General features: G+C 43.1%; 1 protein-coding gene across 3 annotated transcripts in view; it reads left to right on the forward strand.

The window, feature by feature from the left end:
• Positions 1-13,395, forward strand: part of PRIM2 (DNA primase subunit 2) — a 208,905-nt gene that overhangs the window by 172,601 nt on the left and 22,909 nt on the right. For all 3 annotated transcript variants that reach the window (XM_040428611.1, XM_040428612.1, XM_040428613.1), the window contains 2 exons: positions 1,585-1,711; positions 2,169-2,251. In XM_040428611.1, coding sequence (XP_040284545.1) covers positions 1,585-1,711; positions 2,169-2,251 — 210 coding nt within the window. The remainder of the gene's footprint in view (positions 1-1,584; positions 1,712-2,168; positions 2,252-13,395) is intronic.

A 13,395-nucleotide genomic window follows, 5' to 3' on the forward strand; every position in this document is an offset into this window, starting at 1 on the left:
TTCCCCAAATTGCGGAACGTGCACGGACGCTATCTGTGTTTTGCGTATCCACGGTCGTGTGCATGTAGCCTAAGGGATAACTTTTAACTACTGGAATACCCCTTTAACACAATGGGGAATGCAACTAAAATCCACTTTAAAGAAGTAACATGCCACTTCTCAAGCGGATTGGAAATCTGTGGTGGAAAAAATGGACACATCCTCTGAGCTGCCAGCCTGATATAAATCTAGCAGAACAATGAATGAATGGAGAGATCTCTGGATCCATGTGAAGTTCATTTTTTGCATTAATTATGGAGTAGCCCCTTTAAGTGTAAAAAATAAATAAGTTTGTTTTTATGAACCTTTTAGTATTTTGCAACGGTATTAGAACGTACGTGGTGGAGGCTAAATAAGCAGGGACTTTATATTCATAGACTGCGATTCGGGGACAGGCTATCCTGACTGTTCCAGAAGATCTATGGAAAATGAGCATGTATGAAGTATGACTCCACATTTTCTGAAGTGTACCCCGGTCCTCCAGTCCTCTGACTAGTATTAGTAGGGGAAGCAATATGTTGACAAGGGGTGTCCTCGCTCACAGCAGCCTTCCCCATCATCATTTACATAAAATCATTAGACACACGTTTTGGCAATTATTTTCTGAATGGATAGTGTTAGATATGATAATGCATGCCATATATTTGCTTTTCTAAAGGTATTACGATTTATGCTTTTTTCTACTTAAATGTTTTTTTTTTGCTCGTTAAGGGTCCATTCACACGTCTGCAACTGTTTTGCGGACCGCACATGGCCGGCACTATAATAGAAAGCCTTTTTCTTGTCCGTGTCTGCGGACAAGAATAGGACATGTTCTATTTTTTTGCGGGGCCACGGAATGGAAGTGCCTTCATTGGGATAGCTCTGTCCTATAATAGGAAGAAGCCATCTCATAGAAGTGAATCGGACGGCGTAGTTATAATTACACCTGCTCACCCATTCGCTTCTATAGGACGGCTCTTTCCTATTCAATTGAATAGGACAGATCAATCCCATGCAAGTGAATAGGGACGATGGAGGTGTAATTACATCTTCTCACCACTGCAGGAAAACAGAGAAGAGAAGGCAGCGTTCATACAAGTGCTGACTCAAACTGCTGGCGGTGGGAGGGGGGCAGGAGTCAGACCCCCACCGCTCTCGTATTGATGATCTATCCTGAGGATAGGTCATCAACATAAAAAAGAAACTGACAACCCCTTTAACCAGTAGGTGAACCTACTATATAAGAGTATGTTCACATGTGGCAGAGTTGAAAATCTGTTCCATACATGTGAATGGGGTGGTGTATGGAACATGGGCATGGGTTCTTGCAAACCATATTGAGATGAATGGGACAGTCACATAATTTCTGCAGCATAACTGCCGCTGGGGAACATACCCCAAGTGTATGCTAAGTTTTAACCTCCTGAACTAGTTATACTAAGCATGTGGTATGTGGTTTTATTAGTATTTCTCATATATTCTGTAACATTGTTATCCTGAAGTATGTTTTTTAAGGTCTTTTTTTACCTCTTGGTAATATCTCGTTTTCTATTTTATTTTCAGTTTGACAAAACGTATTCTTATTCCATTCGCCATAACTATGGAAAGGAGGGAAAGAGAACTGATTATACACCATACAGTTGCATGAAAATAATTCTGTCAAACCCACCAAGTCAAGGCGACTATCATGGTAAGTGTGCAAAAAAATTAAATAAAAATACAGCATTGAGCCTTGGGCTACACCACTGCTAATTTTATCCCAGAAATTGAACTGGGATTACAGTCTGTAACTAATGTGAAGCCTTGGAAGGAACAATTGGTATTAGTTGTCATTTACAATGAGAATCTTCTTACACCATGGTTAACATGCACTGAACTAATGAGTATAGTTTGTAGGAAGTGAATGTTGTTTTCTACTACTTTTATAGTGTTCCCTAGAAATCTTAAATCTGTGATGCTCTAATAAACACATAATACGTATTGTCAGAAGAAAAACAATGCAGCAGTTACAAGCTTGAAGAATGAACTCCCGTTTTATCACTATGGGGTTTTTAGGTAATTAGTAGTAACTTAGTATAGGAAGCATTAGCAGTGTTGTATAGTTCATATCTTGGGTAAATAATCTTCTATTTTATTTGTTCTTTTAGGTTGTCCTTTCAGACACAGTGACCCTGAGTTGCTGAAGCAGAAATTGCAATCATATAAGGTTTCCTCCGCGGGAATAAGTCAGGTATGCAAATATAATTTTAGTTTTTTTATGAAGGTGTCTCCTGCACTTTTTTTTTTTTTTAATCAATGCCAACCTTACATGACAACTATTTTTTTTTTTTTGGAGTTTATCAAAAAATTAAAGTTTGCTTCTTCCCAACTTGGACATTAGTTACATAGTACAGCTTGTGCTGCACTAATAAGGTAGTATAACTTGGACACATAAATTACGTAGTACAATTTGTACTTAACCAATTAGGTAGTTGGGAGTAGGGATCGAACGATATAGATTTTTTTTTTAGAGCAGATACCGATAACCTGTGAACTTTCAGGCCATTAGCCGATAATTTATCCTGACATTCTGTGCATTTTCATTTTTGAAAAAAAAAAATAATAATTTCTGTAACTGGTCACCCACATAGGAGATTTTATATATGTGTATTTTAATAGTTCGGACGTGGCAATATGTGATATGTTTATTTATTGTTTATATATTTTATATGTAAAGTTGGGAAAGGGGGTGATTTATACTTAATATTTTGGTGTTCTTTTTTTTTTTTTTTTTTTTTTTTACTGTTTATTTATTAACCATTTCCCCCCTTAGGGGCTAGAACCTGGGATATTTTCATTTCTTGTCCTAATAAAGCTCTATTAGGGTGAATATGATCTTACACTCCCTGCTGCTTTGTGCACACCATGGCGGCCAGTGGCGGCCAGTGCTTCAGTAGCGTTGTGGCTGCCATGGTAACTGTTCGGAGCCCCAGGATTACACTGCTGGGGCTCCGATCATAAGCTGCCACTGCACCACCAATGAGGAGGAGGGGAGGTGACCATCAATGATTTTAATACTCGGGGGTGGGGTGAAGGGCACACTGCGCCACCAATGATAATTAACGTTTAATACAGGAGGCGCGTGTGTCGGCGCAGAATCAATGGAGCTGCGATCAAAGGGGTTGGCCACTCTCCATGTATTTTCAGCAACTGTGTGGGAGGCAGGGAAAAAGGACATTTCCTAATATAGGTCTTTAAGAGATATGCCTATTTTTTGAACAATCTGAAGCCACACCCCCTGAGCTCCGCTCTGATGTGTAGCCAGTCCGTCCATGGCTGCACGAGACATGGAGAAGCTCCATCCATGCCTACTGTGTAAATGTGCATGCCCAGTCAGCCCCTACCTCAGGCGCGCTCCCTGCTCCTACTCTGCTTGTATGTGTCAGACTTCTGAGTGGGAGCCTGGTAGGAGCGGATCCCCTGTGAGGTAAACTGTGCCAGTACCATCCTACCTACAGCAGCCACCCAGCTTGTCACAAAGTGCACGGAGGAAAGGTTCTGATCTCCACAGTTCGTGACTGTGGAGATCAGAACCGTCTAAAATTTAGATATAATGCCCCCCCCCCCCCCCCCGCAGCCCTCAATGTGCCCCCTTATATTCTTTACTTAGCGGGCAGGAAGACGGGCGTGCGATTCCCCGATCCTCCCCCCCCTGCAGCCCTCAATGTGCCTTATTATTATTTTCTTTATTTAGCGAAGGACAAGATCGGGCGTGCTGTTCCCCGATCCTCCCTCCCCTTGCAGCCCTCAATGTGCCTTCTTATTTTCTTTATTTAGCGGAGGAGAAGATCGGGCGTGCGATTCCTCGATTCTCCCCCCCCTGCAGCCCTCAATGTGCCTTATTATTTTCTTGACTTAGCGGACGGGAAAATTGGCCGCACGATTCCACGATCCTCCCCCCTGCAGCCCTCAATGTGGCCCCTTATTTTATTTACTTAGCTAAACTCCAGACACGAAACGGACTAAGGGGCTAAACTCCAGACAAGAAACTGACCTTCAGACGTCACTGAGTCACTCACGTGACTCTGAATCAGCAGCGCAAAATGAAGGGTCGGAAGCTGGAGAGCTCGGGCTATTTGCAGAGCAGGTCACGGATGGCTGCTCGTTGCTAATAGAGGAGGGAGAGAGTGTCTGTCAGTGCAGGAGGTACATGTGTGTGCTGTGGACGTGCTGAGGGGGAGGGGGGGGTGGAGAACTGTATGCTGAGGTGGGGGTGTTCTGTCAGAAAACCTCAGATTCCCTTACCCTGGCATTGTAATATTGTATGGGGGGGGGGCGGTGTTGTGTAATATTGTGTGCAGCGGGATTAGTAATGTATGGGGGGGGGATGTGTAATATTGTGTGCAGGGGGGCCGAGTAATATTGTATGGGGGGGGGGGGGGAATGTGTAATATTGTGTGCAGGGGAATGTGTAATATTGTGTGCAGGGGAATGTGTAATATTGTGTGCAGGGGAATGTGTAATATTGTGTGCAGGGGGGCCGAGTAATATTGTATGGGGGGGCACTGTGTAATATTGTGTGCAGGGGGGCCGAGTAATATTGTATGCGGGGGATTTTATTCTCGGGCTGCTATCTGGGGAGGCCACGTTGTATGTGACATGTTTTACTGAATAGAACAAATTTTTTGTATGTTCTCCGCACCCGATATTTATTCTTATATATTTTCTACTGTACAAGTCAAAGTGAAAGCTGCGGGTTTGACAGTTTTTAATAAAAACATATTGTTGAAACAAAAAAAATCTATATATTTTAAATTTCTTTATTTTTTCTATTTTTATTTTATTGCAGTTCTTCTGTATTCTAGGCGCTTGTAGCTGTGCATAGAGACGGACGCAGGCGTCTGTAATGGTCAGTGTTAAGCTAAGCGAGCTTCAGATGCTTCATCCAAAGTTTCTTCGTTCAGAACGTCGGAGTAATACTGTACAGTGATTTGTCTCCATACAGTATTAGAATGTATGGGCCGTGAGGAGCCGAAGTAAGTTATTCACGAAGTTGCGAGAGACTTCATTGAATAACTCAGGTAGTAGATTTTTAAACTGTAAAAACACTTCAAAACTTGAAACAGAACTCTGTTTCTGTCCCGTCTAGTATCTCTGAACCGAAGCCGAGTTCAGTTTCAAGTTTTAAAGTGTTTTTCCACTTTAAAAATCAACTACCTGAGTTATTCAATGAAGTCTCGCGCAACTTCGTGAATAACTTACTTCGGCTCCTTGGAGCCCATACATTCTAATACAGTACGGAGACGAATCACTGTACAGTATTACTCCGAAGTTTTGAACGAAGCGACTTCGGATGAAGCCTCCAAAGCTCACTGCCTTCGACACCAACAATGGTCTAACATAAACGCACATTACACCGCCCTGCGGATCAGTGAGGAGGAGTGTTTACTGCTACAAGGGGACTTCCTGTACAATGTTTTAACCCCTTCCTGACCACCCAACGTAAATATACCTCGGTGGGTGGGTATTTAAATATGGCGGCTGCTCGCAAGCACCATAGTTGCTGTGTGCTGTTTTAACCCCTTAAGGACCCATGACGTACATGTACTTCATGAGGTCTGTGGGTCTCTGGGGGAAGATCGGGGTGGAATCGCTGCACCATGGCTGCTCTTACTAGCAGGCCAGGCCATGCCAGGAAAGAGCAGCATGGTGCCGATCCACCCCCTTGCAGCTCCAAGCGCTGCAATTGGCTGATCAATGTGTTGGTCTCATCGCAGCCCAGGAAGCTGTCAGCAGCTGTGGGGAGGGTCGGGAGGAGGTCAGGGGACGGTGGCTGGTGCTGAACTGGTCAGCACAGGTCACTTCCGAGGTGAGGCAGGGGACACCAGTGTTTTGGGTCCCCTGCCAGCGCTGCGATTGGCTGGAACATTGCTCCAGCCAATGGCAGCGCTATAGCTGCACAGGAAGAGGCTGAACTTCCCTGCAAGCAGCCATTCTAGCTGATGACTGCATGCAGAGGTTCTGTGCTGCTGTGGCTTGCTGGGACTTGTGCTGTACCACCACTACTGCAACAGAAGCGCTGAAAGTACGGACACATCTACAAGACGCATCTGTTTGGAACCCCCGACCGTACGCATCATGGGCGCAGATCCACACCCACTGTGAGCCCAGCACCGCCTGCATCCTCCGAATCTCCTCCTTGCTCCCGGAGGTCACCAAGTTAGAGCGCCGTAATCTTGCGCATGCGCGAGTACGCCGCATGTCAGTGCCGGCTTATTGTTCCTTCCCTGTGCTGGCATCAGCCTCAGGGAATGAACTGCGTATGCGCTAGCTGCGAGATTACAGCGCTCTAACTTAGTGACGTCCGGAAGCCGGAACTGCCTGCCGGATCTGTCAAAACGCATGCAGACTGTTGGCATTTGTCAGACGGATCTGGATCCTAATCCGTATGACAAATGCATTGAAATGCCTGATCCGTTACTCAGGTGTCATCCGGAAAAAAAGGATCCAGCGTTTTTTGCGGTCAGAGCATGCGCAGACCGAAATGCCGGATCCGACGTTGCGGTATTTTTAATGCGGCATTCCTGCATGTCTGACAGAATTTAGGACTGAGATAATACCGCAGCATGCTGCGGTATTCTCTCCATCCTGATCAGTCAAAAAGACTGAACTGAAGACATCTTGATGCATACTGAACGGATTTCTCTCCATTCAGAATGCATGGGGATATGACTGATCTATTTTTTTTCCAGCATAGAGCCCCGCCGACCGAACTCAATGCCGGAAAAGAATAACGCTAGTGTGAAAGTAGCCTAACTTTTTGTATATATATTTAGTATATATTTCCTTCTTTGACAGGATTCAGCGCTACTGGAGAGGAAGGAAGAGCGCTTCTGTTTGTATTTAGCTCAGCCTGTCACTCACAGTTGACCCTACATAGGAGAGAATTTAGTAATATGGAACTGCTAATGTGGTATTCATCTAGAAAATTTGTATGATTCTCATCATTATGCTGACTTGTCTGTGATGAAATGACACCTGAGGTGCTGCTGTTACTATGGTATCACAGTTGGCCAGGGATGTCATGTGACCACTCCTCTGAAGATGCTTGCTGTGACGCATGCTGGGATTTTTACTTTCACTTTGCTGCTGCTCCACCCACACAGACTGTCATCTATGGGAGCATACTATGCTGAACACATTAGAAAAATTATACATACACAGTATATCTCTCATTATACTAATACCTCTTGGCTTTAGTTATTATCTGGGGCCATTATTTTTTTTTTTTTTTTCGTATGTTGGCCAACCCCTTTAACCCCTCAGGTATGGCACCTGAGGGGTTAACTGCCGCCAATCGCAGCTTCCTTTCATATAGGCTTAGTACCGCCTCCTGTATTTGTATTAGACGTTAATTATCATTGGTGGCGCAGTGCGCCTGCCCCTCCCGCCTCCCCTTATTGGCAGCGGCGGCACAGGGGGGGAGAGAGTGACTCTTTCTCCCCTGTGCTGCTGAGGGAACATGAGCGCGCTGACAGAAGCGCGCTCATGTTCTGTGATGGCGCACTGGACGCATTATCGCCAAGCTTAGATGCCGATACCGATGGCTTTGAAAATCATGAATATCGGCTGATAATATCGGTAACTCTGATAATCGGTCAATCCCTAGTTGGGAGCACGAACTACATAGTGTGAGGGTTCTGGCACACAGTGCACTTCTGTCATGCATTTAGGATGCAGTTTTCAATGTAGCCAGTTTAGCATCCTCGTTAAACTCTCTGGTCTTCTGCATAGTGGGAATTTTAGTTTATTTCAGCTAACTATAATAAAAAAAACTGCATCCTGAATACATGTAAGAACTGCACTGTGTGCCAGCACCCTAACTTGTGCTGCACTAATTAGGTAGTACAACGTCTGCCATACCAATCAGATTATAAAACTAAACCCACTAATAGATTAGTATAACTTAGGTGCACTAATTACTTGAGTGCACCAGTTAGGTAGGTAGTACAACTTATGCCAAATCTATTCCATTAGGTGGTACATCGTAGGCTCGCTAATTGCATAGTAACTTGTGCTGTGCCAAGTAGATGCTATATACTGAATAAACCACTGCTACCTTTTACTGTTTTTTCACTATTTTGATAGAGTTGTTAAAAAAAAAAAATGGTAGGTGAGGCGGTTGATAAGGCGAGCGTTCACACAAGCCTACTCAGCCTACACAGTAAGGCCTCTTTAACACAAGTGTGACGGATTGGCTCCGGATGCATGCAGTACTTTTAGTCCGGCCGCTGCTCTGCCGTGCTGCCGCCGGAACTCCGCCCCCATTATAGTCAATGGGGACAGAGCGGCAGTCCGGGGGCACACGTGAACTAGCGGCAGGACGGATCCGACAGGCTGTTCACCCGCTGGAACAGCCTGCCGGAGTCCCCTGCCGCTAGTGTGAAACTAGCCTTACTTGAATAGGGCCGCACTTCTCAGCCGCTGCATGACCATGTGGCTGTACCCTAGGTGCATCTCAGTTTTCCATTGTTGATGTCAGAATGACTGTGCTACTTTTGTTAATGGGGTTAGGTGGTTCTCTACTTAATCACTTTTGCCTGGAGAATCTTAAGTACCGGGCCCATTTTTGTTTTTTCCTCCCCACTTTCCAATAGCTATAATTTTCCCTTCACATAGCTATATGATGGCTTATTTTTTACGGGATAAATTGCCAATTTAATGGCACCAACGGGGGGAAAAATTATTTGCGGAGTTAAATTGAAAAAACCCACAATTCCATCAAGGTTTTTGGGGTTTTCATATTTTCGTGGCGTTCACTGTGCACTAAAAATTATATGACATTGTTGTTCTGCGGCTCAAAACGAATACAGCATTACAAACTTGTATTTTTTAATTTTTTTTACTTTTAAAAAATTAAACCTTTTGAAACAAATCTAAATTTTCTTTGCATTGCCATTTGTTTTTTGCAGGACGAACTGTAGCTGGTACCACTTTGGAGGGCATACAACTATTTGACCACTGTTCAAATTTTTTTTGGGGGGGGGACAAGATGACCAAAAAATGGCGCATCACGTTATTTATTTTTATTTTTTTCATTACATTGTACACTGCGCAGGAAGAATATTTTTATATTTTAATAGTTGAGACTTTTTTGGACGTGGCGATACCAAAGTGTATTTTTTATTGTGTATATATATTTTTATTTTGAAAAGGGGGTGGTTTAAACTTATTTACTTTTTTAAATTAATTTCTTTGTAACTATTTCAGCAATAACGTTTAACATCTCCCCCCCACCCTACCCCCCATGGTAACCGATTGGAGCCCCACAATTTCACTGCAGGGGTCCTGATTGGAAGACAGAGGGAGCCGCATCCCTCTGCCTTATCTCACAAATGCCATGCTCGCTTTTGATTGCAGCATCTGATCGCTGTTCCTTGTGGCCAGTGCCTGCTGTATAATAGCCGCCACCCGCTGCGTATAGAGAGGGGGCACTGCAGCAGCCCGCACCATACAAGCCCTCAGCCACTGTGATGTACAGTATGTCACAGTGGCTGAAGGGGTTAAAAAGGTAATAAATATTTGCTGCCCCACCTAATAGCAATTTATTATCAAACTCTAATATCAATGAATGAATCTGTCTTGTATTGATAATTTTTAAGAGTGTACAAAACACTGTCATAAACAACATAAAGTACGAGTTTCCAAAGTTGTAGTACCACATCTATAGCGTCAAATTACTTGTGCAATAAAGCCACAAGTTTGGAAACTCGTACTTTATGTTGTTTATGACAGTGTTTTGTACACTCTTTTAAAAATTATCAATAAATATATATTTTATATTGATGGAATTATGAATTATATATACTCTTATGGTTGTTGTTGTAAGGATATGGACACAGTCCACTCTGCTTACAGAGGGGGGAGCCAAGCTGGAATGAACTATTCCAGCTCAGAAATACTAAACTGAACCTAGCTCCTTGCCAGAACATTGCTGCCACCTGCTGGTAAACATGAAGAATTACAACAATATACATTTAACAAGGCTTATAATGCACAGTTGTGAGGTTATTATGTAAAATTACATCAGATGACAAAGTTAATTCTCTTAGCAGATTGTAGCGGGGTAAAAGAGTTTCGTAACACAAGTCTGGGGAGTTACACATGGGGATAGTTTAATGAATCATAAAATAGTGTCCTGCATTTTGGAATACAGTATGAAGGCCTCACGTGTCCCGTGATGTGGATAGCCACTCTATAGGTATCCTAGACGGCTGTATGGGGAATTTAGGCGAGACGGCATCTGGATGGTGTAGCCCCCAACTTTGCAGTAAATGCAGTCCTTTTTCTAGGGAGGTGATGAGGTGCTGATCTCCATTTTTGGTCATGATAAACTTCTTTGGGAAGCCCCACTACGGCTGCGAGAGGTCTTCAAAGAGTGTTACCTCTTGGAAGGGGTCAGGTAGCTTGCCTTTCTTTCTCACCGCCTGCATGAGCTGCTCCTTTATGTGATAAAAGTGGATACGTGCAATTGTATCCCTTGGTACTGAGTCAGGGAGAGATTTAGGCTTTGGTAGCCTGTGGGCCCTTTCAATAATTACATCCGTATCTGTAGCATGGAGTGTAGTGATGATCAGTTTCTGGAGAAATTTGACCAAGTTGGCTGGTGATACGGATTCTGGAATGCCGCGGAATTTTACATTGTTCCGCCGGTTGCGGTATTCTTGGTCCGCCATTTTGGATTTCATGGACTCCATTTCCGCCTGTCTCGCGGTGGCGGGATTGCCAGCTCCATTGTTTGCCGTCGAAAAAAAGCTGTAAGAAGCTTAGGAGCTTCTTTCTTACCCCGCTTGGGCATCTTTTGTGGAGTGGGGTTCTTAAAGGGGTTGATGGTTGCCAAGTTTTTGGTGAGCCACTGCTTTATAAGTCGCTTTTGCAGGATGCCTGAAGGGAGCTCTTGAGCTAAGCAGTTATTGCGCTCCCAGTCCAGGCCATGCCCCCCCCCCCCGTGTATATTATATATATATATATATATATATATATATATATATATATATATATATGTGTGTGTATAAATATATATATTTACAGTTCATGTGTATAAATATATACATAGTAGAAAATAATAGGCTGTAAACTTTGTAGTTTTAATAAATTTATTTAATCATAATACCGTATATAGTTTTCAGTCGCCGCCACTGTAGTTCAGTACAGACACACAGTTCAGAAAGGTAAAGGAACAGAGAGATAGAGATAGGAAGTAGGCAGAGTCAGTAGTAGTTGCCTATTTTTTTATATTAATTATTAATATTAAATCCCAAATATTAATAATTGATATGTCCTATAACAGGGGCACTGTAGGGTGCTCTATTACTAATGAAGGGAATTATTATTGGTGGGGCTTTGAGGAGCACAATTACTATAGGGGGAACTATGTCTTTGGCACTATTATTTCTTCTGGATAGTATTTGGGGGTATTGGGGAGCACAGAGAGCAGCAAGATAAATATTGTGGGGCTTGAGGATTGGGAGAATGATAGAAAAGTGAGGAACCTAAGATGTCTATGCGTTAATCTCTGCAGAGATGGGGCACGGCTGAAATAAGTTGTGTAGGAGAAGATGAAAGAAAACATCTACATCAGAGTAGACGTCACCTGGGAGGCTCTGGATGTGAGCAGTATGTGCTGCTGTATAGTCCTGTATGTTTGATAGTGTCTATGCAGCAAGTAAAGCAATTAAGGCTACTTTCACACTTGCGGTAGCAGGGTCCGGCATTCTATTCCAGTGGGGGAACAGCCTGCCGGATCCGTGCTAACGCTAGCCCACCATGCCACCAGAAGTCTGCTCCGGCCCCAATCACTATAATGCCTGCCGGACCCTGCTATCGCAAGTGTGAAAGTAGCCTAAAATCTTTAGTGCTAGTGCGAGCGGTGGGGTGTCGACTGGAGCCATATGCATTGGGGCTTGGGCCCTTGATCTTTTGAGACCCCAGCAATGCCCCTCATTGGTGGTGTTTTATAATTTTTATACATTTTTTTTTTATTTTTTTTTTAAGATTTCTTTTAATTGCGGATTTCTCCTGTAACAGAGGCCAACATATTAGCCCCAGCTAAGGGGGAATACTGCTTCTGCAGCTGCATGATGTCCTTGCAACTGCTAAGGCTACTTTCACATCTGCATTTTTGCTGGATCCATCATGGATCAGCAAAAACGCTTCCGTTATGATAATACAACCTTCTGCATCCATTACGAACGGATCCGATTGTATTATCTCTAAAATAGCCATGACGGATCTGTCTCTAAAACCATTGTAAGTCAAGGGGGGCGGATCTTTTTTTTTGTGTCAGAGAAAACGAATCTGTCACAATTGTGAGTCATGACGGATCCGTCTTGCTCTGCATCCCAGGACGCACTCAAAAGCTCTGCTTGCAGTGTTTTTGTGTGCGTCATTGGAACACAATGAAACGGAACGGAATGCATTTTGGTGCACTCTGTTCCCTTCAGTTCAGTTTTGTCCCCATTGACAATGAATGGGGACAAAACTGAAGCGTTTCCCCCACTTTTGAGATCCTATGACGGATCTCAATAGCTGAAAGTGAAAGTGCAGATGTGAAAGTATCCTAACTTTGCAAGGACACTCAGAAATGTCCTTGTGTAGTTAAATGCAACACCCCCCCCCCAGATGTATATAAATGGGCAGTCAACAACTGGTTAACATTGCCCAGTTTAATGAAGGCATTCTTCATAAGACAATTAACGCGATCATCTAGTTAAAGTAGAATTGATTCTCCACTCATTTTAAGGGTCCCCACAGGGGATTACAATAAAGTAATATGGCAATATATTGTAAGATTACAATATAGTCACATACAGCATGCAAAGAGCATGTAGTATTGAACATGGTAAACAATTTATTAGAATGCGAGCAGTCAAATTCAAGAGATATGTGTCCTTGTCTTCTTGGAATGTGGGGGTGTTGATGGTAGGCTCGACGGGTCCTCAAGATATGAGGTCTTCTTGTTAAAAAAGTTTTTATGTGTATATAAGTATAATTTTCTCAAGCACAACAGAATATATTATTAATATGAATGAAATTAGATTACAGGCAGGCAGGATATCAAAAATGATTTATTTCTTTAACGTTTTTCACCATTTTGATCATTACATTATCACACATTTGTATTTCTCAATGATTTATTAGCTAACTATCTATCCTACCTGTCTAGAAAAGGCCCCTTAGACTGCCTGTACTGCATGAAGTATACAGATAAGCTGCATAGATCATGGGATGTTAGACATCCATTCCTGGCCGCCTCATAGTAGCCATTTCATCTGAACATTCACACATCTTTATGGAGTTGTTGACAACACACACACACATAATTATCTACCTAAA

Source organism: Bufo bufo, chromosome 4 (genome assembly GCF_905171765.1).
Source record: "Bufo bufo chromosome 4, aBufBuf1.1, whole genome shotgun sequence".
In the NCBI taxonomy this organism is placed as follows: Eukaryota; Metazoa; Chordata; class Amphibia; order Anura; family Bufonidae; genus Bufo; species Bufo bufo.